General features: G+C 43.0%; 1 protein-coding gene across 2 annotated transcripts; it reads right to left on the bottom strand.

The window, feature by feature from the left end:
• Window positions 1–1,980: 1,980 nt before the first annotated feature.
• On the bottom strand, window positions 1,981–27,431 carry SNX33 (sorting nexin 33). 2 transcript variants are annotated; one of them, XM_063926410.1, is made up of 5 exons: window positions 26,603–27,431; window positions 18,182–18,290; window positions 7,628–8,334; window positions 5,097–5,809; window positions 1,981–3,963 (listed from the first exon to the last, which is right to left on the bottom strand). In XM_063926410.1, the coding sequence occupies exons 3-5, from the start codon at window positions 8,308–8,310 to the stop codon at window positions 3,710–3,712; spliced, it is 1,650 nt and encodes a 549-aa protein (XP_063782480.1). In that variant the 5' UTR covers window positions 8,311–8,334; window positions 18,182–18,290; window positions 26,603–27,431; the 3' UTR covers window positions 1,981–3,709. The 2 variants fall into 2 exon arrangements, with proteins under 2 accessions (XP_063782480.1, XP_063782478.1); XM_063926408.1 differs by lacking the exon at window positions 18,182–18,290 and having other exon boundaries at window positions 26,603–27,430.

Here is a 27,431-nt window from a genome sequence, read left to right as displayed (position 1 = left end):
GATAATAGCCTCCTTCGGTGCAGCCTGGCATATGCTGGGGAGGAAGGAGAGCACCTCTGCTTGGAGCAGACGGTTCTCCTGCAGGAAGGGGAGGCAGAGTTGAATACACTGAGAGCAGAGGGATATCCCCGGGTGAACAGGTACCGGCCGGTGCAACAGGAGGGTGAGGCGCATACTGGAGGACGCCGAGCTTGAATGCCAGGCTGGCTGCCAGGAGACCATGATGAAAGAGGGGAGTACAAGTCAGAACAGGACTGAAAAACCCACGTGGCAGGCAGGAGAATTAGGAGCTTGTTTGGTACTGAAAGCATGCCCAGAGAGTCAACCTGGCGGTAAAGTATGTGTCTGTTGCAACCTATCTGGCCGTGTCTGAATGACCTCTACTAGTGGACCAAATTATAAGAATAACTGCTGGTGTTGCATTGGGTTGCAGTGAGCATTGGTATGTTTTAAGTGAGAGGTAAAAGCATAAATGAGACTGTAGTGCCAACTAGCCCGGCTGGCACAGTGGAGTCACATTGGTGAAAATCAGACATGGCTTGGTCTATCCAGGCCAACCCCTCTGATATATGAGTTGCTGGCAAAATGGGAAAACTTATTGGGCTATTTTGAGCTGACACTAGAGAAAACTAGTACATTACTATTGATATGGTTGGTCTCTTTGGATTAATTCCTCTGGATATATTTTATATATATATATATATATATATATATACACACATATATATATATATATATATATAAATACTGCACAAAAGACAAGTGACACCAGCATCCGCTAGGGAAGTGTGCAATTATCCTCTATTAACCTATTGCATAGAACACTTAAAAACATTTTTTATTATAAGTGTGATGTTGGACAGTCGAAGTTGGAAAATCTGTTAAGTTACTCTGGCCTGAAAGGTGGTGGGCCAATGTGCGAACTCACAGTTGTATTGGGATTAATTAATACCACTTTGGTCTAAATAGCAGTGTATCGTTGACTCCTCTACTTGGCTCTAAATTGTGAAGGGTTTGAGATGGCACACAGTCTGGTGGTAAATTATAAAGTATAAATGTACTGTGATTTTGATCTGTTTGTGTAGAAAGGCGGATTTTGGGAGAACCTCCACCTGTATTTCGACTTTCTGCCTCATATTTTGAGACTGCGACCCCTCTACTTAATGCTGGAGGTGATATGCTCTCACCACTATAATCCATTTTGTATAAAGCTGCAAGGCTAATCTTTCCCGCTAGATATTCATCATCTGCAGATCCGCTCTGTCAGTCCCTTCATTGGTTCCCGGCATACTATCGTATTAAATATAAAATACTTTTACCTAAATACCAGGCTATTAACCGAACTGCACCAACATACATCTCTTCACTCATCTCAAAATATCTCCCTACCCAACCTCTCCACTTTGCACAAGATCTGTGTCTCTCATCCACACGTATTACTTTTTCCCACTCAAAAACACAGGACTTTATCCAGGCTTCACCCACTCTTTAGAATGCCCTCCCATGCACAAAAAGACTCACCTCTAGTCTCCAAACCTTTAAATGTTCCCTGAAAACTCACCTCTTCAGACAAACCTATCAAATTCCAGACCCACCCACATAACCTTCAATGCTTCCGTATCTACTGTAATTACATCCTATCTGTACAGTACACATAACCTCACATATTTTGTCTTTCTTTACTCTCACACCCTTCTGACCCTTGGCCAACATTGCTGGGTGACCATATCATACAACCCATTAAGAACCTAGCAATCTGGTGGACCATTATGCAATAGGTAGCATCTATCCTTGTGTGTCAATGCCTATTTCCTTATAGATTGTAAGCTTGCGAGCAGGGCCTTCCTACCTCTGTCTGTCTGTTTTTACCCAGTTTTGTTCTAATACAGTTCTAATTGTAATGCGCAATGGAATATGCTGCGCTATATAAGAAACTTAATAAATAAATAATAATAAATAAGTACTAAAGCAACTAACCTACAGTATATAAAACAATGGTCTGTTTTATTGTGTGTTATTGATCAATAAAATTTTGTTGTTTTTTTCTTTTAAAATTTGACATTACAAAAATTCAAGAGGTGAAGCAGTATACTAGCATGTGACACTTACAATAGGAATAAAAATATTTCTCCAAAAGCAGAAACACCACATTTATGCAAACACGCTTCTGCTCCTCCTCCTGTATTCCGTACAAATTCAGCAAGCTCTTGTTCTGCACAATATCCTATACTCATCCAGCTCCTGCTTCTGCATGTAATAGTAACATAGAAATAAATACAAGTATGACATACTGTAGGCAGACTGTGCAAGACTTGAGCTCACAGTATACTAACCTGGTACCTTAAGCTTGCACTCATGTTCTGATCTCCTCTTCCTCTCGCTCTACACAAGTGGTGTGTGACAAATTTACCCTTACAGAATTGTTTGGTGCTGTGTGTAATGTTGTGTGGAAGAACTTGCCACTGCCTTGCTCTGAATGGATTACATTCCTAATGAGTGACATAACTCCCTCTAGGGCACACAGAGTGCGTGTATGCGAACAAATCTATACAAACACAGAGTCAGTTTCCACCCTGCTCACGACATACGCAGGCACACCCTTTACTTCTGGGGTCACTGCTTACCGAAGCCTGCAATAACGAGACTGGTTACTGGAATGTGGGATAGACCCAGGCGTCGGCTTTTTAGTAACTTTAGCAGACCAAAACACTTTGGTCGATGAAGATGAGATGTGGGGGTAAATGTAATAACCGGCGACTTGCAGGCATCAGCGAGATCTCAGAGAGCCTGGCTGATGTCTTACAGTGATAATTATTTTAAAGTTAAAACCAGGTTGGCTTTGTGTTTTAAATGAATTCCACATTAAAATATCAGCCAGACTTGCTGTGATCTTGCCGATGCCTGCAAACCGCAAGTGATTTCATTACATCCTGGTATTGGAGTATTATGCACAAAAAACTGAGTTTTTTGCTGTAGTAAAAAAACAAACAAAAAAAAAAAAACATAATCCTTGGTCTCTTCTATACAAATTAAAACACACTAAAAGACAGTGATGCAAACCAAAACCTTGATAACTACATAACAAATATTATCACATTCAAAATGTAATTTAGTTTACAATGGAATATAAAGTGCAAGTGTAACCTACACAGTGTAGGCAGCCATTTAATGGGCTGAACCAATATTTGTGGATCAGAGGCACTGAGAATGTGACTGTATCTTAGTGAATGTAAGGCCATGCTCTCAGGACTGTGGGTTTCCTCCACTGTGTGTAGGTGACAGACACGCATCATTCTAGCATCCAAGCAGTTGGTCTGTGAGCCACAGCCTCCCTGTCAATTCTCCACTTCCTAGCATTATACTGTATAATAAAGCTCCCCTTTATTTTTGCTCTTGTAACGCAGCAGCACTTTGTAAACCATATACATTTACCAATATCAACACCAATTAACAATCACCATAATCTTAAACATTTTCTCTCCATAACAAGATCTCCATCTGTAAACTCTTCCAATAACTCAAACATGTTTTCAGTCCTTCTATTCTGTCCCTTCCATTGTAAAAGGCACCTTGTTACATATATGGAAGTAAAGGAAGACATGGAGACTAATCAGAAAAAGTTCACCGAGCAATGCCAAACCAGCATTTGACAAGTCATACAATTTAAAAAGATAAAATTCCCAACCAAAAGTGATAAAGCACATCCAGGTCACAAGTTTTCATACATCACTAGAGTCTTCTCCAGTTCCTGGCTCACCCTCCGATAAAAGAGAATTTGTTCCTTTAAATAATGCTGGACTGCCTGCTTAAAGTCCAGCAGCCTCCTCTGGTGAAAATGGTTAATTTCTGCTTGTAAAGCAAAGCCCACTACACGGCATCTCTTCCGGATTCCATCTGCTTCATCTTGCTCCATCTTCCCTTCATCACTCATGCGCTGGCTGTCTTTCACCTTTGCAAATGCTCCTGAGGGAACCAAAAAATAAGAGGAGAATGATATTTTCTTCCTTTTATCAGTACTTTAAAGTCAACTGCAAATGCTGCCAAGGCTCATCCAAACAGCAAGCTAGAATATGGCTGGAGGCATACTGTAATAAGTTCGTGTTTCCCTTTTAGCGTGTCTCCATCTTTCTCTGACTTACTACATTTAATAGGAACCAATCAAAAAAAAAAATTCAATATTGTGAAGTAATATTTAACATTGGGACTTTGCCTGCGATGTGTGCTGTTCACCTGATCCATTGGTTCTCTGAAGTCTCCATGGTCTCACCTTTTACCGGTTTTAAAATAGACTGAGCTGTTGACAATGCCCCGGCCTTGTGTAAGCATCACTGGGAAGTACACAGGGTAGGGACACTGGAAATAGCTATGCCTGTTTCATAAAGGAAGCACACAGGATGAGCAGCATGAGATAAGGGCGGCTTCAAGGACCTTGCTAAATGAGCTAACAGAACATCACAAGTAAAGCACTGATTGGATAGTTACTCTGTAAACACCACCTAATTCTAGACTAAGTTTTGGTTGGAGTTCAAATTAAACTTTATCAGCTGTAATATTCAGAATACAAATGAACTCAAGACTATCCTGTTCACCCAAGCATATCCAGAATTGTCCCCTTAATATCTCCATGCTCTATGTATTTTATAAAAAGTTTTTCTGTTCTCCATTGTTCTGTAATGTATTATGTTAAGTCTGTTAAGTGCCTTGAGTCCTATTGGAGAAAAAGCACTACATAAATATAATAATAATAATAATAATAATAATAATAATAATAATTATTATTATTATTATTATTATTATTATAATAATTATAAACTGTAGCTGCACATCTCTGCAGCGGCAAAGGGGGTGGGGGAGGGGAGTATAAAGAGTGCCTGACAGGTCCCCCTGAGATTGGCAGCCCCAGGGATATTATCTTTTAGCAGCCACCCAGCGGGCGTTTCTGGCTGGTCGCATCAGATGTGACCATGTCAGGGATAGCCCAGCCTGGTGTGGTCACACCTGATTAATCATGAAGAATAAAAACAATGGCTGTACTATTCCATGGCTGAAGCCAATGAAGTCACATGATAGGAGGTAAGCAAAAGATCAGGACATACCTTTTTGTAGGTGAATGATGTCTGGAAAGTTGGACAACAATCCTTGGTATAGGGACAGTGTGTCAAGAAACCTAAACTGGTCATTCTTAGGCTGCTCAGCAAACATCTCTCCTACTATTTCATAGGTGCGCCCAGTATGAGAGAGAGCTCCGACCAAAGGCTCTGATCCGTAGGGTGGATCTAGCTGGAAGGAGTGACTTAGACCTTGCAGAGCACCTCCAAGCTTCTGAAACTCCTTCCGAAAGCCTCCCAAATGTTTACGTGCCAATTCAGATACCACACTACTTAACTGCAGGACATTCTCATCCATCTTTTTGGAAAATGCTTTAAAGGCATCCACTCGCTCTTCCACATCCTGAAGGTCCTGATGTTCAGAAGGTATTTGCAAAGTCAGCAGAAAGCTCGCACCCACCATCTCATCTTTCTCTGTACGCCTTTTGCCTGCTTTCCATTGTTTTTCATCTCGACAGGTCAAGAAATGCTCAAAGCCATCATACTGTGAAAGAACAGGATGACTGGTCATATGATCCATCCACAGGACCAACCGACGCTTGCGCTTTTGGATGAAGTCCTCTTCAAAGCGTCCTGTGGCTTGCTTCTCTGGCAAGTGGGGAATAGAAATGACAGTAAATTTGTGTAGGAGGCGGTTGTACAACCAGTCAAAGTGCTTGTATCGTCGGTAAACTGGAGAGACTGTGTGGCCCGGAGTCAGCCTAAGGAATAAAAAAATGTAAGTCATTGTAAAAGACCGCAAAAAAAATGAATGATCACAGTTAGAAACATAGAAACATAGAATTTGACGGCAGATAAGAACCACTTGGCCCATCTAGTCTGCCCCTTTTTTTTTATCCTTTAGGTAATCTCAACCCTTTTTGAACCTTAATTCTTTGTAAGGATATTCCTATGCCTATCCCAAGCATGTTTAAATTGCTCTACAGTCTTAGCCTCTACCACCTCTGATGGGAGACTATTCCACTTATCCACTACCCTTTCTGTGAAGTAATTTTTCCTTAAATTTCCTCTGAACCTCCCCCCCTCCAGTTTCAGTGTATGTCCTCGAGTTCTAATATTTCTCTTCCTTTGAAGAATGTTTCCCTCCTGAACTTTGTTAAGACCCTTGATATATTTGAAAGTTTCTATCATGTCACCCCTTTCCCTTCTCTCCTCCAAACTATACATGTTAAGATCTTTTAGCCTTTCCGGGTAAGTTTTGTGATGTAGGCCATGCACCATTTTAGTTGCCCTTCTTTGTACACTCTCTAATGTATTTATATCCTTCTGGAGATAGGGTCTCCTGAACTGGACACAGTATTCCAGATGGGGCCGCACCAATGACCTATACAGTGGCATTATCACTTCTTTTTTCCTACTACTGATTCCTCTCCCTATGCAACCAAGCATCTGACTTGCCTTTCTCATTGCTTTGTTGCATTGCTTTCCTGCCTTCAAGTCACTTGAAATAGTGACTCCTAAATCCCTTTCCTCCTCAGTAGTTTCCATTATAGTACCCTTGATACTATATTTAGCCTTTGGGTGTTTGAGACCCAAGTGCATGATTTTGCATTATTTAGCATTAAACTGTAGTTGCCACGTTCAAGCCTACCTAGGTCATCAATCATTTGTTTTACCCCTCCCGGTGTGTCTACCCTGTTGCATATCTTTGTATCATCTTCAAAAAGGCATACCTTCCCTTCAATACCATCTGCAATGTCACCAACAAAGATATTAAAGAGAACTGGACCAAGTACAGATCCCTGGGGTACTCCACTGGTTGCTAGTTGCTAGTGATGTAACAGCTTAGATAAAAGTATAAGGTAAACAAAGTGGAGATATCCGTAACTGGAGTCATCACCAAGTATAACTCCATACAGAATGCAAAATGGGGATTTGGAACTCAAGTAATACACCTTTACTGTACAGGAACAAAGTTGTACACAGGACATGGATTTTGGTCATTCAGAGCATCATGGAGACCTCAGAGAGAATTATGCGACTGATTAAATGACAAAGTAGGCTAATTTTGTGAGCAAAAATGGGCGTTTATTTTACAACAAGGGCCTAAGGATAAGGGCTATGTGAGGCAACCCCTAATCTTTTTCAATAAAACTTTTTCAATAAAACATTTGACTGTTTTTTTAAATGTTTTTTTTACTTAATTACCCAATCCTTAAAATGCATAGAAACAGATGGAACGTGTCACTCAACCTGCATAGTGACAGTAAACCAATTCTGACACCCTCCCACACCCTTTATTTACTCCCTGCAGTGACACAGTGACCTGAAAACTCTGTGACAAGACTAAAGTCACATAAACAATGGACTAATGCTGACCATTGTTGTCACACCCACATATATTACTGAAATTCATACTCCCCCCTAGTACAAAATATGTAACTAATGACACAAGTATCCTTGCTTTCGAAATAAAATAAAAAAAAGGAAACAACAACAATAGTGCAGTATTTGTAAATATTTTTTTGCTCACTATGCCAACAAAAATGGTTTGCACGTCCTGTTATGTGCTCTCTCACCTGTAGGAGATGTAACTCTTAATTCCTTTGAACTTTGTTTGTTTAGTGGGTTCCTCTACAGAGCAACTGAATGAGTTAGGATTTGGTTTCCATTGTGGCCCCATGGGTCCCATCTCAATTGCATGGTTTTCAGGCACTCTGCCTAACTGGGGGACATCACCAAGAATGAACGCTTCCACACCTGACCTTACAAAGCTGGAGAATCTATTCAAATTCCTCCCCACCACACTGCCCCGCTTCCCACTGGCCACACTGTCCTGACGCTCTAATTGTGGCCTTGGTCGGTGGGCATATTCAGCTCTGGAATAATAGTGATGCTGTGGCTGATTGTGTGGTACCCCATTTGAACCACTGGGTTCTTCTGCCACAGACTGTCCATCATCCCAGTCATCCCAATCGTCATCATCCTCTTCCTCATCATCATAACTTCCATGATGAGTGGATTCGGTGTAGCCTGTATGGTGTGTCGGGCAGTCAACTTGTACTGAACCGGAGCGGGGTGGGTGAAGGATCTCCACATAGGAGGCTGGAAAGAGCCCTGTCTGACCACGGCTGTTTGTGCCCTGAAGCCATCCATCTAGAGAAACATCACTGAAAAGACGTAGTTCCTCATTCTCTAGGATATCTATCTCTTCCTTGTTTTCACTCTGGAAGTTGTACAGAGCCCGGGCTTTCAATGCCATGATGAAAAAGATTGAGGAGAAACACTGCAATATAAAAGGATAACATTAATTGCACATTCAGGCAACATATAATAACAGTATAATCTTTCACAAACAATTTTCAGTGTTCCTTCATGTTTAATTCTACTCAACTGATTCATTTTATATATAAAGTACCGTATTTGCCGGCGTATAAGACGACTTTTTCCCCCTGAAAAACATGCCTCCAAGCGGGGGGTCGTCTTATACGCCGGGTGTCGTCTTATACGCCGGGCGGGAAGTCGCCCGGCGTGGGAAGTCACGAAACAGGGGCGTGGCCTAGCATAAGGGGCGTGGCCTCGCGGGCGGACCCCCGTTTTCAGCAATGGTGGTTGAGAAGATGATGTTGGCTGCCCCCCCCCACTTCCCCCGTGAAGTGCCTCTATCTGTACGGTGAGTGTACGGGTGAAGCTGTGTGAAGTCCGGCTCCTACACAGGGACAGGAGCCAGGTGCTGCACGTATTGTTACAGTGCAGCACCCGGCTCATGTCACTGAGCAGGAGCCGACATTCAGCAGTGACAGGCGGACATCGGCAGCACTTACAGTATAAGAGATTTGGTATGCATAAGAAGGGGGGGGGGGGGGACAGCGGCTTAGGCAGGGGGGACAGCGGCAGCACTGCAGGGAAGCTGCAGGTGAGGGGGGCTTAATACTGGTACTACAGGGCAGACCAGACAGCTGCTAGTGACAGGGAGACGGCAGGGACCAATCCAATCAGGCTTTGTATACAGCCAACAGCCAACCACAGTACTGCACCATTGTACAGTACAGTATAGCATAGCAAAATGCCTGCCTGTGTTTCTGAGAAATCAAATCTGATGTTCTTTTACGTTTTATTTGGTGTGTGGAAGGTGTGCGGAAGAGGGGGTAGTCTTATATGGCGAGTATATAACAAACTCTATATTTTGAGTGGAAATGTTGGGGGGTCGTCTTATACGCCCAGTCGTCTTATACGCCGGCAAATACGGTATATCTATCTTCCCACAGTGCTTGTTATGATTGGTACAGTATTGCTACTTTTATAGTTTGGGTTCTCAGAGGAAAGAGTCACAAAGACAGAGTTTAATTATGTTGGAATTGGTCACAATATCCAGCTTGACATCGAAATCTATTTAATCTGGTTTTATTTGGCATTGTGTTCATTACTAGCATGATGCTGTCTTTTTGTATAATGAATACATCAGTCAATGTGAGGAAATAACCACAGGAGGCTGTTTCCTATGTTTTGCTACATCAGGATCTGCATGTAGCCCAGGACATTGGCTTCAGTGTGTGTGATGGGGTTGCTGTGCTACTTATCCTGTAATACAGATATTGAGAATATGAAATTAAATTGTCAGATTTAGTGGATTGTGAGGTGTAAATTTACTTCTCATTGTTCATTCTTGGAACTATCTGTATTTGGTAGGTTGTTTTAGAGGATTAGGGGGATGTGGTCTTTTGTTTTCCAGACTAAATCTGTGTAAAAGGTTATACAGGTTGGGTATCCCTTATCCAAAATGCTTGGGACCAGAGGTATTTTGGATATCGGATTTTTCCGTATTTTGGAATAATTGCATACCATAATGAGATGTCATGATGATGGGACCTAAATCTAAGTACAGAATGCATTTATGTTTAATATACACCTTATACACACAGCCTGAATGTCATTTTAGCCAATATTTTTTATAACTTTGGGCATTAAACAAAGTGTATGTATATTCACACAATTTATTTATGTTTCATATACACCTTATACACACAGCCTGGGGGTCATTTAATACAATATTTTTAATAACTTTGTGTATTAAACAAAGTTTGTGTACATTGAGCCATCAAAAAAACAAAGGTTTCACTATCTCACTTTCACTCAAAAAAGTCTGTATTTCGGAATATTCCGTATTTCGGAATATTTGGATATGGGATACTCAACCTGTACTGCTGCTAGCAGGAATATACATAGTGTTGTTCTGAGAGCCTTCACAGCAAGCCCGTGACAATCACATCTGCCCCAGGACAGAACCGTGCAGTGGCTATTATATATGGTAGCATTACCAGCTAACCACCTACAAACGTCTTTCCATAAAGCAATGATTGTTATGTATGCGGTTGCACGATTATCGCCTTCTGCTGCACTTAATCAACTGCTCCAACTAACTAGTGTTAGAGTTATGTTGCTAAAGCATTTATCTAAATCACATGTTAAACTCTACTCCAAAACAAGACGTTATATGTGGATCTATATGAGGATACATGAATTATTGAGGCTGAATTACTGTACTTTTGTAGTTCATAAGCATACTACTACAGTCATGTATGCTGCGTGATTTTTAAGTCAAGAGGTGGGGAAGTATGATGGCGCAATGATTAACTTGCTGCCTCACAACACTAAAGGTGCATACACACTGAGCGCTTTTCCCCCCTGCCCAGCGATGTCAGCGGGGGTGAGCGGCTTTCCATAGCAGGACGCTATGGAAAGCCGCTCACCCCGCCGTTCATCTACTGCTAATACAAAAAGTGAGCTGCTTTCAGCTCAAAATCGCCAAGTGTGAATGGGCTTATGGTCTTGGGTTCAAATCCGCACCACAGCCCTAACATTACTGTGTGTGTTTTCTCTGGGTGCTTTGGTTTCCTTCCACAATCCAAAAATATACAGGTATATTAATAGGCTTCTGACAAAAATGAACTCTAATGTGTATGTGTGAATCCATGTGGTAGGGAATATGGGTCTGGGACTGAGGGTCGACAGCACAACGGTCGACACACCTTAGGTCGACGCCAATTGGTCGACACACCTTAGGTCGACATGGACAAAAGGTCGACATGGAAAAAGGTCGACATGAGTTTTTTATGTTTTTTTGGTGTCGTTTTCTTCGTAGAGTGACCGGGAACCCCAATTAGTGCACCGCGTCCGCTCGCCATGCTTCGGGCATGGTGCCTTCACTCCGCTACCGCTTCGCTCGGCACACTTTACCGTTCCAAACGTAGTCCACGTGGATCGTTAAGTTTGAAAAGGTTCAAAAAAAGAAAAAAATCGTGAACTCATGTCGACCTTTTTCCATGTCGACCTTGTTCCTGTCGACCTTTTTTCCACGTCGACCTTTTGTCCATGTCGACCTAAGGTGTGTCGACCAATTGGCGTCGACCTAAGGTGCGTCGACCTTTGTGCTGTCGACCTGGAGTCCGGATACCAGGGAATATAGCCTGTAAGCTCCACTGCGGTATGGACTGATGTGAATGGCTAAATATTCTCTATACAGCGCTGTGGAATATGTGTGAGCTATATAAATAAACCTCATAAATATAAACAATGCATAAAGGTGACACAGTTCTTGCAAATTTTCACAATTCAATTTTTATTCATAGGCGTATTTATTACAATTCAGACTCCTGAACATCTGGATTAAGAACACTAGCAGGAATAAATTCCTATGATTCTTTCCTTACATTCCTTGCATTTGGCACCTAGAAAGAAGCATAATGTGACATTTATGGATTGAGCAAACAGCTGAATGTGCCAGTTTTCTGTTCAAATGTGCAAGCAATCTAATATGTTTGCACTGTAAAGCCACCTAGTTGTGCACGGGAAGACGGTCCACATAATTGATAGCAGCTCCATGTAACTTTTATTAGAACACCTGTTCTAGAATATCGTAGGACAGCTACTATTCATTAATTATTAATAAATTAAAGCAACATGCACACCAATTATTGACATAGACACATATATAAATTTGTCCAATAACGTCCCTGGAGACGGAATTTTTGGAAGGGGGAGATTTGATAACTTTTCTACACCTTCACAGTCAGGAGGTCCCGATTTATGTTAGGGAGAACCCGTTGCTCTGGGTTCCCAGGAAAATGTGGCACACACTGCAACATAAACACAATTTAAATGCACATAAGTCTCTTTATCTCCCTTTCATGTCTAATCCTGATTGTCAAGAGGGCCAGGCTAGGCACCCTTTTAATATCTGGAGAGTTAGAGGGGTAATTAATATAGGATGTTTCATCCACACATCAACTAAACGGCCTCTCAAGTTCCAGGAGGCAACTGAGAAGTTCCCTGTATTGGCCACATACCCTGTGGCATTTCTTTTGGCTCAACATTACGTCAGTTTGACTATTCGCCACTTTTCTCAAGCTGACTGGTCATATCCTCTTGACACCTTTCTCCAGCAATCACCGGACAGTAAAAGACAATTTCTGTGGCCTATAGACATTTACAACTTCTTTTAGAATATTCTGTTTTCCAAGGAGGCCCTCAGACATGGATTTCACAGCTCCTGGGCCTTAAGACAGCTCATACTAGGTCATGTGCTTTCCTCTACCATGTATACAGAGATGTTCCTAAATATATTACATAGATTTATTATTATTATTATTATTATTATTATTATCCTTTATTTATATGGCGCCACAAGGGTTCCGCAGCGCCCAATTACAGAGTACATAAACAAATAATCAAGCAGGAAAACAGCAACTTACAGTTGACAATATAGGACAAGTACAGGGTAAATAAACATAGCTACATCAGCAGATGACAGTGGAATAAGTATCAGGTGGCAGAAGACTGCTGGATTTGGTGCAGTTGAATATTATTAAAGTAAGAAAAGGATAAGCACATGAGGGAAGAGAGCCCTGCTCGTGAGAGCTTACATTCTAAAGGGGAGGGTAGACAGACAGGGGTGAGACAGATGGGGTACATAGAGAGCGTGGAACAGAGGTTTAGGATGAGATTTGGCTGGGTTTGGTGAAGAAGTGGGTCTTGAGAGCCCGTTTGAAGTTTTGTAGAGAGGTGGAGAGTCTGAGGGGGAGAGGTAGGGAATTCCAGAGAAGTGGTGCAGCACGTGAAAAATCTTGGAGGTAGGAGTGGGAGGAAGTAATCCGTAGGCAGGAGAGTTGACGTGAATTAGCAGAGCGAAGAGGACGGGTGGGAGTGTAAAGGAAGATAAGGTCAGAGATATAGATGGGAGAGGAGTGGGTGAGGGCTTTGTAAGCAAGTGTGAGAAGCTTGAAATGGATTCTGAAAGGGAAGGGGAGCCAGTGAAGGTCTAGTAAGAGAGGAGAGGTGGACGTAGTGCGTTTGGTGAGGAAGATGAGCCGGGCAGCAGCATGGAATATAGATTGGAGTGGAGAGAGGTATTTGTCAGGAATGCCAGTTAGGAGGAGATTACAGTAGTCCAGTCTGGAGATGACCAGTGAGTGGATAAGAGTCTTAGTAGCATCCTGGGTCAGAAAGGGTCTGATCCTGGAAATATTTTTTAGATGAAAAGGGCAGGTATGTGAGAGGTGCTGAATGTGTGGTTTGAAGGAGAGGGAGGAGTCAAGGATTACTCCAAGACAGCGCACTTGGGGGCTAGAGGAGATAGTAGTGCCATCAATAGATAATGAGATTGTAGGAGGTGAGGTTATGCGGGAGGGAGGGAAGATGATCAGCTCGGTCTTAGACATGTTAAGTTTAAGATAGCGCTGGAACATCCAGGAAGAGGTAGCAGAGTCAGTTGGAGATACGAGTGAGGAGAGCAGGGGAGAGGTCTGGAGAGGAAAGATAGATTTGAGTGTCATCAGCATAGAGATGATATTGGAAACCAAAAGAACTAATGAGCTTACCTAGTGAGGACGTGTAGAGAGAGAAGAGTAGAGGACCAAGGACAGAACCTTGGGGTACCCCTACAGTTAGTGGAAGTGAGGGGGAGGTAGAGTCATAAGAGGAGACAGAGAATGAACGGTCAGAAAGGTAGGAGGACAGCCAAGGGCAGTGTCACGCAGACCAATGGAGTGAAGGATTTGCAGTAGGAGAGGATGGTCCACAGTGTCAAAAGCAGCAGAGAGATCCAGTAGAATAAGTAGAGAGTAGTGTCCCTTAGATTTAGCAGCTTGGAGGTCATTGCATACTTTTGTAAGGGCAGTTTCAGTGGAGTGGAGAGGACGGAAGCCAGACTGGAATGTGTCAAGCAGTAAGTGTGAGGAAAGAAAGGAAGTAAGGCGGTTTTAGACAATACGCTCAAGGAGTTTGGAGGCAAAAGGGAGGAGAGAGATGGGTCGGTAGTTGGAGAGAGTGTTTGGATCAAGGGTAGGTTTTTTAAGAATAGGAGAGATGAGTGCATGCTTGAAGGCAGAGGGGACAGTGCCTGATGAGAGGGAGAGATTGAGAAGGTGGGAAAGATGGGAACAAGCAGAAGGAGAGAGGTAGCGGAGGAGGCGGGAGGGGATAGGGTCAAGTGGGGAGGTGGTGAGGGGACAGGAACGAATGAGGGCCATGACTTCCTCTCCAGATGCATGGGAGAAAGATGTCAGAGTTGGTGCGAGGGATGGGGAGGGTTGGTAAGGGATGGGAGAAGGCTGGTTACTGATGGTCTGGTGTGATGTGATGTCCTGACGTATGGAGTCAATTTTGGATGTGAAGTAAGTGGCAAAGTCAAGAGCAGAGAGTAAGGAAGGGAGACGAGGTGGAGGTGGGCAGAGGAGTGAGTTGAGAGTGGTAAAGAGGCGCCGGGGGTTGGGAGACTGGGAGGAGATGAGGTTCTTGAAGTATGACTGTTTAGCAAGAGAAAGGGCAGCACTGAAGGATGAGAGCATAAGTTTGAAATGGAGAAAGTTCGCCTTAGAGCGTGATTTCCTCCAGTGTCGCTCAGCAGTACGTAAGCATTTAGATCCTACCTGTATCCACATAGGAAATTTAAGATTGGGCTTTCAACAACTCACTCCTGGATTAAATGTGGCCAGTCCCAAGCCGATCTATTCCATTGTTTATGGTCATGTCCGTTAATTCATAGATTTTGGTTGCAAATACTCAATTACTCCCAAGAACATTTGTTTAACTATGGGGTATATTCAATTGAAGTCGAAAGCTACCGTCTGTCGAAAAGACGACAGTTTTCAACTTTTTTAGGTTTGAAGGGGTTCCGACCTATTCAATCTAACCCCAAATAATTCGACAAGTCGAGGAATTCGACTTGTCGAAAAGCACATGGATCGGCGGAATAGCTGCCGATTTGCGTGCTTCCTTTTCGACCATCTCAATTCGACTTTAAAAAAAAGTCGAATTGGGATGCGGGAGCAGAGACGGGGAGAGAAGGAGACAGGGGGGGGGGGGGGGGAGGAGAGACGAGGAGGAGACGGGGGAGAGCTATGGGCAGACGGGGGAGAGCAGCGCTACAGCAGCGGCTACAGCAGTGTAGCCGGAGGATGTGTCACAGCCGCCGCTCAATGCAGCGTCCACCCGGCTCCAGCAAGTGAGGTCTCGCTTGCTGCAGCCGGGTGGACGCTGCTGTGAGCAGCTGTGTCACAGCTGCTCTGAGCAGCAGCTGTGACACATCCTCCGGCTATGCTGCCATAACCGCTGCTGTAGCGCATGGGACAGCTGCACAAATTCATAACAACATACTTCTCCAAAATACCAAGATTTTAGTGGATCTTAAGTTATATACCCCTTTCACATCTCCAATGCCGGATCCCACACGGGAATTAAAAACTGGTCCTTCCCGGGTGGGATCCGGCATTGGAGACTCTCCTACCCCTTTTGGCTGGTTGTCTGACACGGCAATATACCGGGTCGGTTACCATAGCGGCGGGGGCAAAGCCGGCAACGGGGGCGGAGCTGGGAGATGACCTCATCTCCGTGCCACCTCTCCCTATCTAGTAAACGGGTCCCAGGTCGCATCGACCCGGGAATCAGTTTACGCAGCCATTGACCCGGTATTCAACCCGGGAATAACATTGCTTATAACCCGGGTTGAATTAACAGGTCAGGTGACCCGGGAATTTGGACCTGGCGCTTTCACACCGCACACTGACACGTGTCGACCCGGCAATATGCCAGGTCGATACCGGGTTATTTGTGGGATGTGAAAGGGGTATTATAGGGTAAGGCATTGCTACTAAGAAATGTTTTCGTATAACAGCAATTTCTTAACTAGCCAATTTAAAGGGAATTTTTTTTTTTTAAAGCGTGTGATGCACAGGGCTTTATGTTCACTTTCTTGAGAATCACCCATATATAAAAAAAAAAATCTGATAACTAATTTGCATGTCGCACAAAAATGTATAGTTTCTGGTAATTAGAGCAGTCAAATGGCTACTTAAAGTAGTGGCTTTACTGGCAGATTGGCCATGGAAGTTTTCTTTATATTACTTTAAGAAAATGTCAACATAATATAAAAACAACACAGTGGGAGAGTGGAATATGAAATACACAAAAGGTGGGGAAAGGGTTGCAGCTCTGTTTAAAGGGAAATCAGTAAAGTATGCTTAGAGTGAGGGGATGTAGTACGAGCCAAGGTGGCTCCTTAATCAAAGAGCTCATATCACCATGCCCAGGATTTAATAAGTCTTTAGCCACCTAAAGCTACAAAGAAAGTTTATTGACAGGCAACTCAGAGGAGTGTCCGTATAGATGGGGCTTGTGCTCTATATAATAATAAGAATGGATACCAGTATTGCTGCTCATATGGGATCTGACATAGAGGTGATTGCACACCCCTTAGTGGAGCATATCCTGTGTGAATTTGCACTGTGCATGCTCAGAAAATGGGTGCAAGCAAGTACGGGCACTGAAGAGTTGTATCTATTTAGATCATATTTATTTGCATGTATTTAGGGCCTAATTCAGTTAGGAATGCAAATTCTGCTAATTTTGCTATCATGCTGGGAGCTGCCCATAGGTATTACTGCATCTATCAGGGAAGTGATGAAAGAGGACTCAGCAGTAGGTAATCACAGCATACAGCAAACAGGAGGAGTTTAGTGGCACACAATAACCTTTCCAAAATCTTACTTGATTTGCAGAAGGAATAACACGTCAGGAAAACGCAGACAACCAGTTTATGAGAAATAATCTAATAAAATAACAAGTGTTCGTAAACTGGGAAAATACGTTTTTTTTATGGAATATACTGTTTATAAACACATGCTCGTGAATATGAACTGGACACAGGGGACTATATATTATTGGCAGCATAGCTTCCCCAATACGAATCACTTCTTACCACGGCATTGCGCAACAATAAGAAATGATTTGTTGGTCAAATGTAATAAAAGGAACAACAACAAAATAAATCTCTTGCAGGGACAAAGGTCTGATAGGAGATTGTCCCTTTGTAGGGAAAAAAGTTAAGTGATATCTTACACCATCAACTTTACTTTCTGGTTTGGTTCAGGTTTTCTCGCTGCGCATGCTCGGTCATCAGACCACGCATGTGTGACCTATTTTCAGATCCCTCGCCAGAAAGTTTGGTGATATTGCAGCCAATAAGTTATAATTTTGTTAGCTAGCAGAGGCCAACTCCAAACAGAAAAGTTCTTCACAGTTAGATACATTTAGCAATCCAGCAGTCCCCACAGAAACCTTTGGGGACTGCTTTTGCGATCAAAAATGGAATGACTACAACATATATCTCCGATCTCCGCTGCAGCACCCTTTTAAAACATTTTGGTGAGACTTGTCGTTGACGAAATTCCTCTGAAAGGACAGTTTTTGGAGATTTCCCTGCAAAGGTTATATATGCTCCTGAATGTATTAATAGAGCCCGAAGTAGAACACACCACCAATGGATGTCATAATTCAGTGTTACGACTACTGATTTACCACATTCTATCTGGGAAGGCACCAGAAATCATAAATTTACACTTCAGGAGACAAACGGTGTGTACCCAAGGAATCGCAGTTGCAATTGAGACACAATCTAGGAAATGTACAGGAAATGTATTGGGTGTTCGTAGGCGGTGACTGTGAGGTGGCTATCAGATGCATGGAGATGTACTGTACACCCTAGATGGCTGCCTCACTTGGTACCCTGTAAGGGTGGAATACACAACCCATGGAAGCTATTACTCAAAATGTCTACACCAATCCTGCATTATGCTTACCGTGCGCTCTAGGTTTTCTTTTTTTGTGTCTGTGCAGCTTGTCTATCGCTATTACTTATCCTTCTGTATTGTGTGCATTGTTTTTGATGTCTGTAAAGCACCTTAAGTCCTGTTGGAGAAAGAGCACTATATAAATAAAATTATTATTATTACTGTCTTATGTGTGTTATCGGAGTGTCGCTGTTTTAGATGAGAACTCTGACACTAAATCGGTTACATTGGAATCCATACTCTGATAGAGAATCTGCACTTAGCATGGGGCAGGTGCAAGTTTCCATGGTATGCCTTATGGTAGCAAGCAGGATTGTTGCTTCTAAAAAAGCACAAAGTGGGCCGTCCAGTCTTTGCACATCAGACGCACACGTGTACACCATGTGATGGGCTGATACTGTCATTAGCATAAAGTCACAGACATCACTAAGGCAAAAGATGCTAAAGTGGTCACAGCAGCTTGTGACTCACAATCAGCCCCTAGACCAGTGGTTTCCAAACTTTTTTGAATCACGGCGCTCTAGGATATCAGAATTTTTTTCACGGCACCCCTAGGCCAAAAATTTCTTATTGAGAAATTTAGAAAGAAATGTTACATTAAGTAGATCGCGTTTATATGTCATCCTTAGGATCAGTTGTGTGGTGAGGGACAAGATTTGCTTCTGTTTGGCCACATATTTTATTACTGGCAGCCACCAGCACTGGTTTTGCCTATTATATTGACCATGAATAATTTGAATTGGTCCTGGACCACCAACCCAGGGCACCCCTGCAAGTGTCCCGAGGCCCCAGGGAGCCACGGCACACAGTTTGGGAACCTCTGCCCGAAACCTTTGCTGCATGATGAAATTGCTCCCTTCTGTACTGTGATACGCCGCAGAGTAGTAACAGAAAGGTCCCTTTTCCAAAGTGCATATAGGGCTACATTCCTTTGTAGGTACCTTTAATTCAGATTACGCTGCATAGGTGACATTTTGTATAATGTGGGTTCAATAGAAAAAAAATTCCTCCATCACTTTCTTTTGTGTTTCGAGAACACAATAAATTACCTCAACTTTTCTTTCGCTTCAGGTAAAGATTACCGGAGATGGGCTATCAGGTGGCGTTATGCTGTTACAGCTACTTTAGATTGTTTAACGCTTTAGTTGGCAGCTCTGTGACCACTTTGTCCTTAGCAGGCATATAGTTCAGCTGTGTAAGCCACCAAGGGCTAATCAACATGAAGCCAATAGTTGATGAATTCCAATGTTTTTTTTTTTGTTTCTGCTGCATAATAGTTGTGTCTTATAATCGCAGTTTGTTTTCCTACAGGAAATCCATTTTAGTCCACTCTCATATCCTAAATATTTAGATAAAACTTTTCAGTGACATCCATATAGATTATTCCCAGGAAACGACAAGGAATGTTGTCATTCTGATTTTTAAACAAACCACTTTAATTTGCTGATTACTGACCCAAATGTCTAGTGCCAGATGTTTATGAAGAAATGCGTTGGACACCATTTATGGCCCTAATGAAGGTCACCCAGCACAGAGAAAACCCTCTTTAGAAACAGTGGCAATACCAATATATTGCTATAACAATGTATATCCCATTAAGGTCTCTAGTTAGCAATGATTTATAACACCTATTCCACAGGGGTGTGGTATGATATGTCGACACTTATCATTAGACTACTGACCATGTCAACATACATCATGTAAACACTGATGAAATATCAACATAGAGTTCCTGGTGGCCCAGTGGTGACTTTCCTGCTCCGGACAGCAGAAGTGCTGCTTTATGGGTCCCGGAGATCATGTGACCATCACTTCCTGGGTTAGACCTCGGATCCTCCGGCATTCCAGTAAGTAAACCTATCCCTAACTACTAACCATGAAATTACAATTTAGAGTATTTTTCAAATATTATATTTACAGATATTTTAAAAATACTAAACATTTAAAATATGTAATATTTTCTTACAAGCATATGTTAAACAGCGGTCAATGGTGATACAAATCATGCAGTTTTATCTAACACTGTACGCCTGTTATATGTTTATGCCAAGAACTTTGCATAAAGTGATCTTCCAATAACAATTTAAATTAAATAAATAAATAAATAAATAAATAAATAAATAAGAGCATATTATATCATTAGCATTGTTACGCCCACACCATAACTTGGATGCTAGGGCTACTTTGGGTCTCCTGTCAGGGAACTTGCTTTAATTTAACTTAAAGAAGAATTTAAAATAGAAAAACTATAGAAAATGTTCTATGTGATGAACTCATCTGAGCTGTGGACACTATAGCGCTGTAACCTGTCATTGCACTTCTATTCCCAGAGCGCATTTTTGCAATGCAAGTCTATCAGTCACCGGGAAACGCACCTCTCTCCTAACATGGCAACGTGCTACATACAGAGTAAATAATATGTACACACACAAGTCCGCTAAGTAACACACAGTCTTTCCTTAGCATTCATAATAAATAGCTGATTTACTTGGACTTAACATTTAATTTACATGCACAGATTCAGACATTATATTTGTAGCAATAGACCAATAGCCTAAAGAATTTACATGCTACAATTTTGTACAGACAGTCAATAGACAGACACAGACGTTAGGTCGACAGGGTCAAAAGGTTGACATGAAAATGGTAGACATAAAAAAGGTAGACAGGGTTTTTTCTTTAATTTTACATGTTTTTGGACTTTTTCATACCTTCTCTATCCATGTCGGCATAGAGTTTGTTATAAACCTTGAGCCCGAAGCGTTGCAAACCCCGCAAGGGATGCCTTTCTACAATTGGGGTTCCCAGATGACAAAACTATCCACACAAAAATGCAACAACAAAAAAAAAATGGTGTCTACCTTTTTTATGTCGACCTTTTGAACTATCTTTTTTTCATGTCTAACTTTTGACCATGTTGACCTTTTGACTGTCTAACATGTGGTGTCTATCTATTGACTGTCTAACTAGACACTGTCTATCTATTATACCACACCCACAAATCCACCCATAACCCAAACCAGAGAGCCAGCTTGGACTGTGGCTCTCGGCATTGATCAGTCTAGAGATCACATGTAGGCCAGAGGATGGGCAAGAATGTATTGGTGTCCCAGGTGTGTGCTCATCAGCTTTCATTTGTAAGGTGCAACAAAACTTCCAGGTCATTGAAAATACAAATTAATCATTAGTTAATCATTTGTGATTAACTAATGATTGTGGGGACTTACAATATAGGATAGAGCACTTTTTGGCTTTTAGGGCTCACCTAAAGGGGTAAGGCTGTCTTAAAGTTGCTTTCCTTACATTCCAAAGCAAATGTGCTACTCCGAAAACTGCTTATATTGTGCTCTCCCATTCCTACTGCCTTAAACTCCTTTCTAGCTGCTGTTAGAGCCTCATTCAAAGTGTTGGAGCATATGAATTGCTAAGTAAACCACAAACTGAGGGGGTGATTCAATTGTTTTGCCTGCGGCTCTGCCTAATGGACACCTGACAAAACAATTCAATTGTTGCTCTGTTCAGTGGTGACATTTCTGGTCACAGCCTTCTGAGGTGGTGAGCAAAAATGTGTGAAAAGGGTCTGTTTGGACGCCCAAATGGCACATTTCGAGTTGCGGCCTGTACTTTAGTAGGATTTAGCTGCTACACAGGGATAAAACACGGTTGTCTATTTTGGAGCGACAAGCACAATAATTAATGGGCGCCCAGAACAATTGTGTGTAAAATTTTTGTTTTGTATTGAGTTTTGTATTTTGACTTAATAAACAGTTTCAGCAGTTTTAATATATTTGCATAAATGGGTGTGTTGGAGATGTTCCCCTCCAATCAGATTGAGTCGGTCATCATCATTATCATCATCATTATCAGTGTGCAACGTACACCAGGGTTTTAGCACCTGGACATCAGACCCTCCAGGCAAAAGTCATCATGTTTGTCCGGCAGACATTTCAGTCTACACACACACTCAAACTACATCCTTACTGTACTTTGGGCGCATCTGAACCCCACCTACGTGCGCACAAGAAAAAGTCAGAAAATAAGCCGCAGACTGTGTTTAGGTTCAAATAATAAGATCTTAGGCCGGTATCAATAACAACAGCTAATGGATTCGGCTGGGGCTATTCCATCAGCCCCGATAAGCGGCATTTAATCGGGGATTATGCTTTGGGTGTGCATAATCTGTGATAAACATCCGTTGGAACCGCAATAACACAATGGATCAGAAAGTTATCCCGTATCCCAAGTGTTATTGCACGATCGCGGGTCCTTTTCAGCAGATAAAAACAGCCTATAATTAGACAGCACGATAATGACCAATAGTCAAAAATTGAGCTAGCAGGCGGTTTTATCGACTGAAAAAGAATCGCACCTAATAGGATACCAGCCTTAGGGCCTTATTCAGGTTGGATCACTATTGAGACAGAAATTGCGATTTTCTCAATCCTGCTTCTGCTAAAAATCGAATGTGAAGAGCCGCCCAGAAAGGTAAAAAATAATTGTGTATGCAGTCACATAACTGCGATGCATATCCAAAACTCGAGCACCATCGACAGTCGCGGATGACTCAGGGCTATTCAGAATGTTTTAAGTCGTAGCAATCGCAGCTGACGTCAGATGCATGCTCCGAAAACGTCCATGACAAGCCTGCATTTTTCCAACCACTCCTAACAAAGCTCCATGTTACTTCCCACTAACGGTCACTTCCTTTGCTGGGCCTGAGATCGCATATCGGCCTTCATAATCAGACGATTTGCGATTTTGTAACTGAACCTAAAATCAGGAACTTAACTGGCATGGTAATATAACATGCGACTGCGCCGCCCCACTGTGTCCCCCAGTTTTTTATGAGAAGATCCGTTCTGCAGATGTGCATAATATCATTGTTAAATATTTTTAAAAATACTTTTGAAACTAAATTAAATTGTCAGGTGAATGTCTGAAATACCATTCAACAAGTCCATCCTCCAACTCAGTCATAATAATCTTTCTTTAAATCTGAAATAAAAACATACTTCCTGGATCACATACACTGTTGCGACACCTCAACCATGTCTGTACTGGATGAGCTGTACTTACACCTGCCAGTAGCACATTCATTTTATAGCCATTTACCTACATTCAATCCATGTATATATTTCTGTCCAAATCGCTTACAGCAGTGATTCCCAAACTTTTTTAAATCAAGGTTGCCTATAGTATCAGCATTATTTTCATGCCACCCCTAAGACAAATGTTTTTTATTGAAAAATTCCCCCCCGAAAATACTGAACAAAGTAAATTGTGCTTATACGTCACCCTTATGGGCCCTACATACTGCGCGATAGTAATGAAAGATATGAACGATCTCGTTTATTAATGAATGAGATACCGTTCATATCTTTCAGTGTGGAGGCACCAGCGATGAACGATGCGCGGCCCCGCGCTCGTTCCTCTCTGGGATCCCGTCGCTTGTGCATGCAGGCCAGTATGGACGATCTCTTGTCCACATATTTTATAACTGGCAGGCACCAGCTCTGGTTTTGCCTATCACATGGACTATAAATAATTTGATCTGGTCAAGAACCATCAACCACAGCACTACTGGCTTGCAGGGTTTCCCAAACTTGGACCTCAAAGCACCCCAACAAACCTGAATATAAGGAAATTCATGCTTGAGCACAGATGGTTAAATAAAACTGACTGAGATACTAATTGAGTCACCTTTACTACAGTATGGTTATCATTAAAACCTGGACTGTTATGGTACCTTGAGGAATGGGTTTGGGAAACACTGGCGCCTTATGGGCCCTACACACTGGCAGATTTCACTGAACGATATGAACGAGAATTCATTCATATCATTCAGTGTGGAGGCAGCAACGATGAACGATGCGCAGCCCCGCGCTCGTTCATCGTATCGGCCGTCGGGCACCTCAGCGGCACATCGCCATATGTGTAGGGCCCTTAAGACTGTAAACATTTCTAGTAACAGCTCACACACTAGCTGGTCCTGACATTTCGCCTGAACATTAGGATGCATTTCCAACTTGCCCTTCCATTTGGCACTTGGATGAACTATTAGAGAGATGACCAAACACAAAGGACGACAGACGTTAACTGTTGACTGGAGTAACGAGCAAGCCAAAAATGTATTTATTTATCTAGCGCACACATATTACACAGTGCTTTACAGAGAATATTTAGCCATTCACATCAGTCCATACTCCAGTGAGAACACAAACTGAGGCCAGGAACACATTACATCGATCGCGGCCAACAGGACACCCAATGTAAAGATACTCAGAACGCTGTATCGCTCAGTGGCAGGAGCATGCCATCGTCCGCGTCATCACATCTGATGTGCAGATCATCAGACCTAATGATATTGCAGGAGCACGCAATTGAAGGTACACACTAGATGAAGTGGATAATATGTCGCTCCAATCCACAGTATTGAACGACATATCGTCTAATGCAAAGGTTCTCAAACGCGGTCCTCAAAGCACTCCAATGGTCCAGGTTTTAGTTTATCCATGCTTGGCCACAGGTGACTTAGGTGTCTATTTACTAAGCCTTGGATGGGGATAAAGTGTATGGAGATAAAGTACCAGCCAACCAGCAACTACCTGGCATGTTACAGGCTGCGTTTGAAAAATGACAGTTAGGAGCTGGTTGGTTGGGACATTATCTCCATCTGAGGCTTAGTAAACAGACCCCTATATCAGCCCCTCAGTCAATTTGATGTAACCATCTGTGCTGAGCCATGGATATAACTAAAACCTGGACCGTTGGGGTGCCTTGAGGACTGAGTTTGAGAACCTCTGATCTAATGTGTACCCACCCTTACATACCAGGGTTATTTATTTTTTACCAGAAGCCAATTTACCTACTAAATGTTTTGGAGTGTGGGAGGAAACCGGAGCACCCTGGAAAAAAACAACATAGACTCAGGAGAACATACAATCTGCACACAGATAGTGTCTTGGTAATGAATCTAACTCATGACTTAAGTTAAGAGCTGTGAAGCAGCAATGCTAACCACTACGCCAACTGTGCTTATTTAGGTAATTCTTTGGTATCACTTGTTTTGGGGCCACAGTTTGTTGCTATCACTGCATGTGTGATCAGCTGTGAGTCTTATCCTATACAGTTTACACTTGCTACTTTTCTCGGTTTCTTAGTTTTATATACCAAAAGGCACTTTGTGCATCCCTGTTGTCTGGATGCTGGCAGTCATGTGACTCAGGAGACCGGCGCCAGATCACAGACAGCTGACATCCCATGGGTAAGTATTGTGGTGGGGGTTAGGGCCCGGGGGTTTAGCCCTAGCTGCTGCCCCCCCTTCCGCCCCGTGGCTTAGTCGTAGCCGCCACCCTCGGAGGGCAAGACCTAGCCGCCACCTCCGAAGGGTTAGGGATGGGTGGGGGGTAGAAATACTTACCCCCTTTCGATGTTAGAATCTTCAATGTCGGGATGCCGCATTCAGTCACGTGACCGTCGACATCCCGACAGCTGGGATATAGTATGTATTCCCTTCATGCATTGTGTGGCAGTGCTAATGAAATTGAAATATGCATGCAGTAATTAAATGTTTATTAAGTTTAATTGAAAAGTTATAACAACCCTTAACGTTTATAAACCTAATAGTGTATATGAATCTGTCCTGAAGCCACGCACAATGCAAAACATGCATAATTACTCATTTATTAATATAATTATCTATTTTACTGAGAGCCTCATCTCATTTTATCCGCTGCCATTGTTTATGGGACAGTACAGCACAATGCAGCGAAATATAGGCCCTCATTCCGAGTTGATCGGTCGCAAGGCGAATGTAGCAGAGTTACACACGCTAAGCCGCCGCCTACTGGGAGTGAATCTTAGCTTCTTAAAATTGCGACCGATGTATTCGCAATATTGCGATTACTAACTACTTAGCAGTTTCAGAGTAGCTCCAGACTTACTCTGCCTGTGCGATCATTTCAGTGCTTGTCGTTCCTGGTTGACGTCACAAACACACCCAGCGTTCGCCCAGGCACTCCCACCGTTTCCCCGGCCACTCCTGCGTTTTTTCCGGAAACGGTAGCGTTTTCAGCCACACGCCCCTGAAACGCCGTGTTTCCGCCCAGTAACACCCATTTCCTGTCAATCACATTACGATCGCCGGAGCGAAGAAAAAGCCGTGAGTAAAAATACTTTCATCATAGTAAAGTTACTTGGCGCAGTCGCAGTGCGAACATTGCGCATGCGTACTAAGCGGATTTTCACTGCGATGCGATGAAAAATACCGAGCGAACAACTCGGAATGAGGGCCATAAACCCTTAGCACAGAGAGAACATACGTCTATGCACTACCAGCTACACAAACAGGTATGACGTGAATGTCAGCACTGAGGCAGCGCTTACAGGACGGATCCCAACACAAACAAACCCTAACAATACAGCACTCACCGCAAGTGTTATCCGCCCGGGGGCGCCGCGCAGGCTCCGTGCACAGCGCAAAGACTGGCGAGATTCACTAAAAGCCCCTCGTATTCCTGATATCGCCGCTGTGGGGAATTTCCTCGCACATTTCCAGACCACTTTAGAAGAGACGAGATGCGCCCATCAGTCACCCAAAAAGTTCAAGGATCAAACTTTAGCATTTCCAAAGGGAATGAAGTTGTGAGGCAGCCGGACTCGGATGCGCAGGAACTCCAGACACATACATGTCACACGGCGCTTCCCCTGTGATGGAAGGAGTCACAACCTCAGGAATTCACTGCCGAAGAAAAAAAAAATCTATTTCCGTTTGCAGAAATGAACACGACACGCAGGGAACATCCATGTGCCACCGGGATCACCCCACCAGCAGCACCACGTCCGCAGCCAGCGAGCTGCACGCTGTCATCCCGGGAGGCACTCGGTGCCTCTGGCCTCTCACACAGAGGTCTGCGAGTTGCACAGAAAGAAGAAACAGAGGAATTCCTACATGATCCTCCCGAGTCTCAGAGCAGCAATCTGCAGCAGCAGGGATGTGTTACCTTCACCCTGGAGGTGGGCAGAGGGTGTGACAGGCAAGGCCAGCCCAGCCCTACCACCTAGGGGGATGGGCGATCTCTTTTTAGGATAAAAGATCTTTTAGGGTCCTAGGGAACCCACAACAACCCCCTCTGCTGCTGCTTCTTACCCCTGTGTTATGTAAACTCCTCCTTTCGTTCATCCCTCCTTCCCAGAGGAGGTGCTACTAGCGTCCGGGAGCAGAGTGAGAGCAGCCAGCAGCAGCAGAGCAGTGACCAGT

The sequence above is a fragment of the Pseudophryne corroboree genome, chromosome 6, assembly GCF_028390025.1.
Source record: "Pseudophryne corroboree isolate aPseCor3 chromosome 6, aPseCor3.hap2, whole genome shotgun sequence".
NCBI lineage: Eukaryota > Metazoa > Chordata > Amphibia > Anura > Myobatrachidae > Pseudophryne > Pseudophryne corroboree.
The sequence above is the reverse complement of the archived record's forward strand: the minus strand, read 5'-3'. Positions and strand labels throughout refer to the sequence as shown.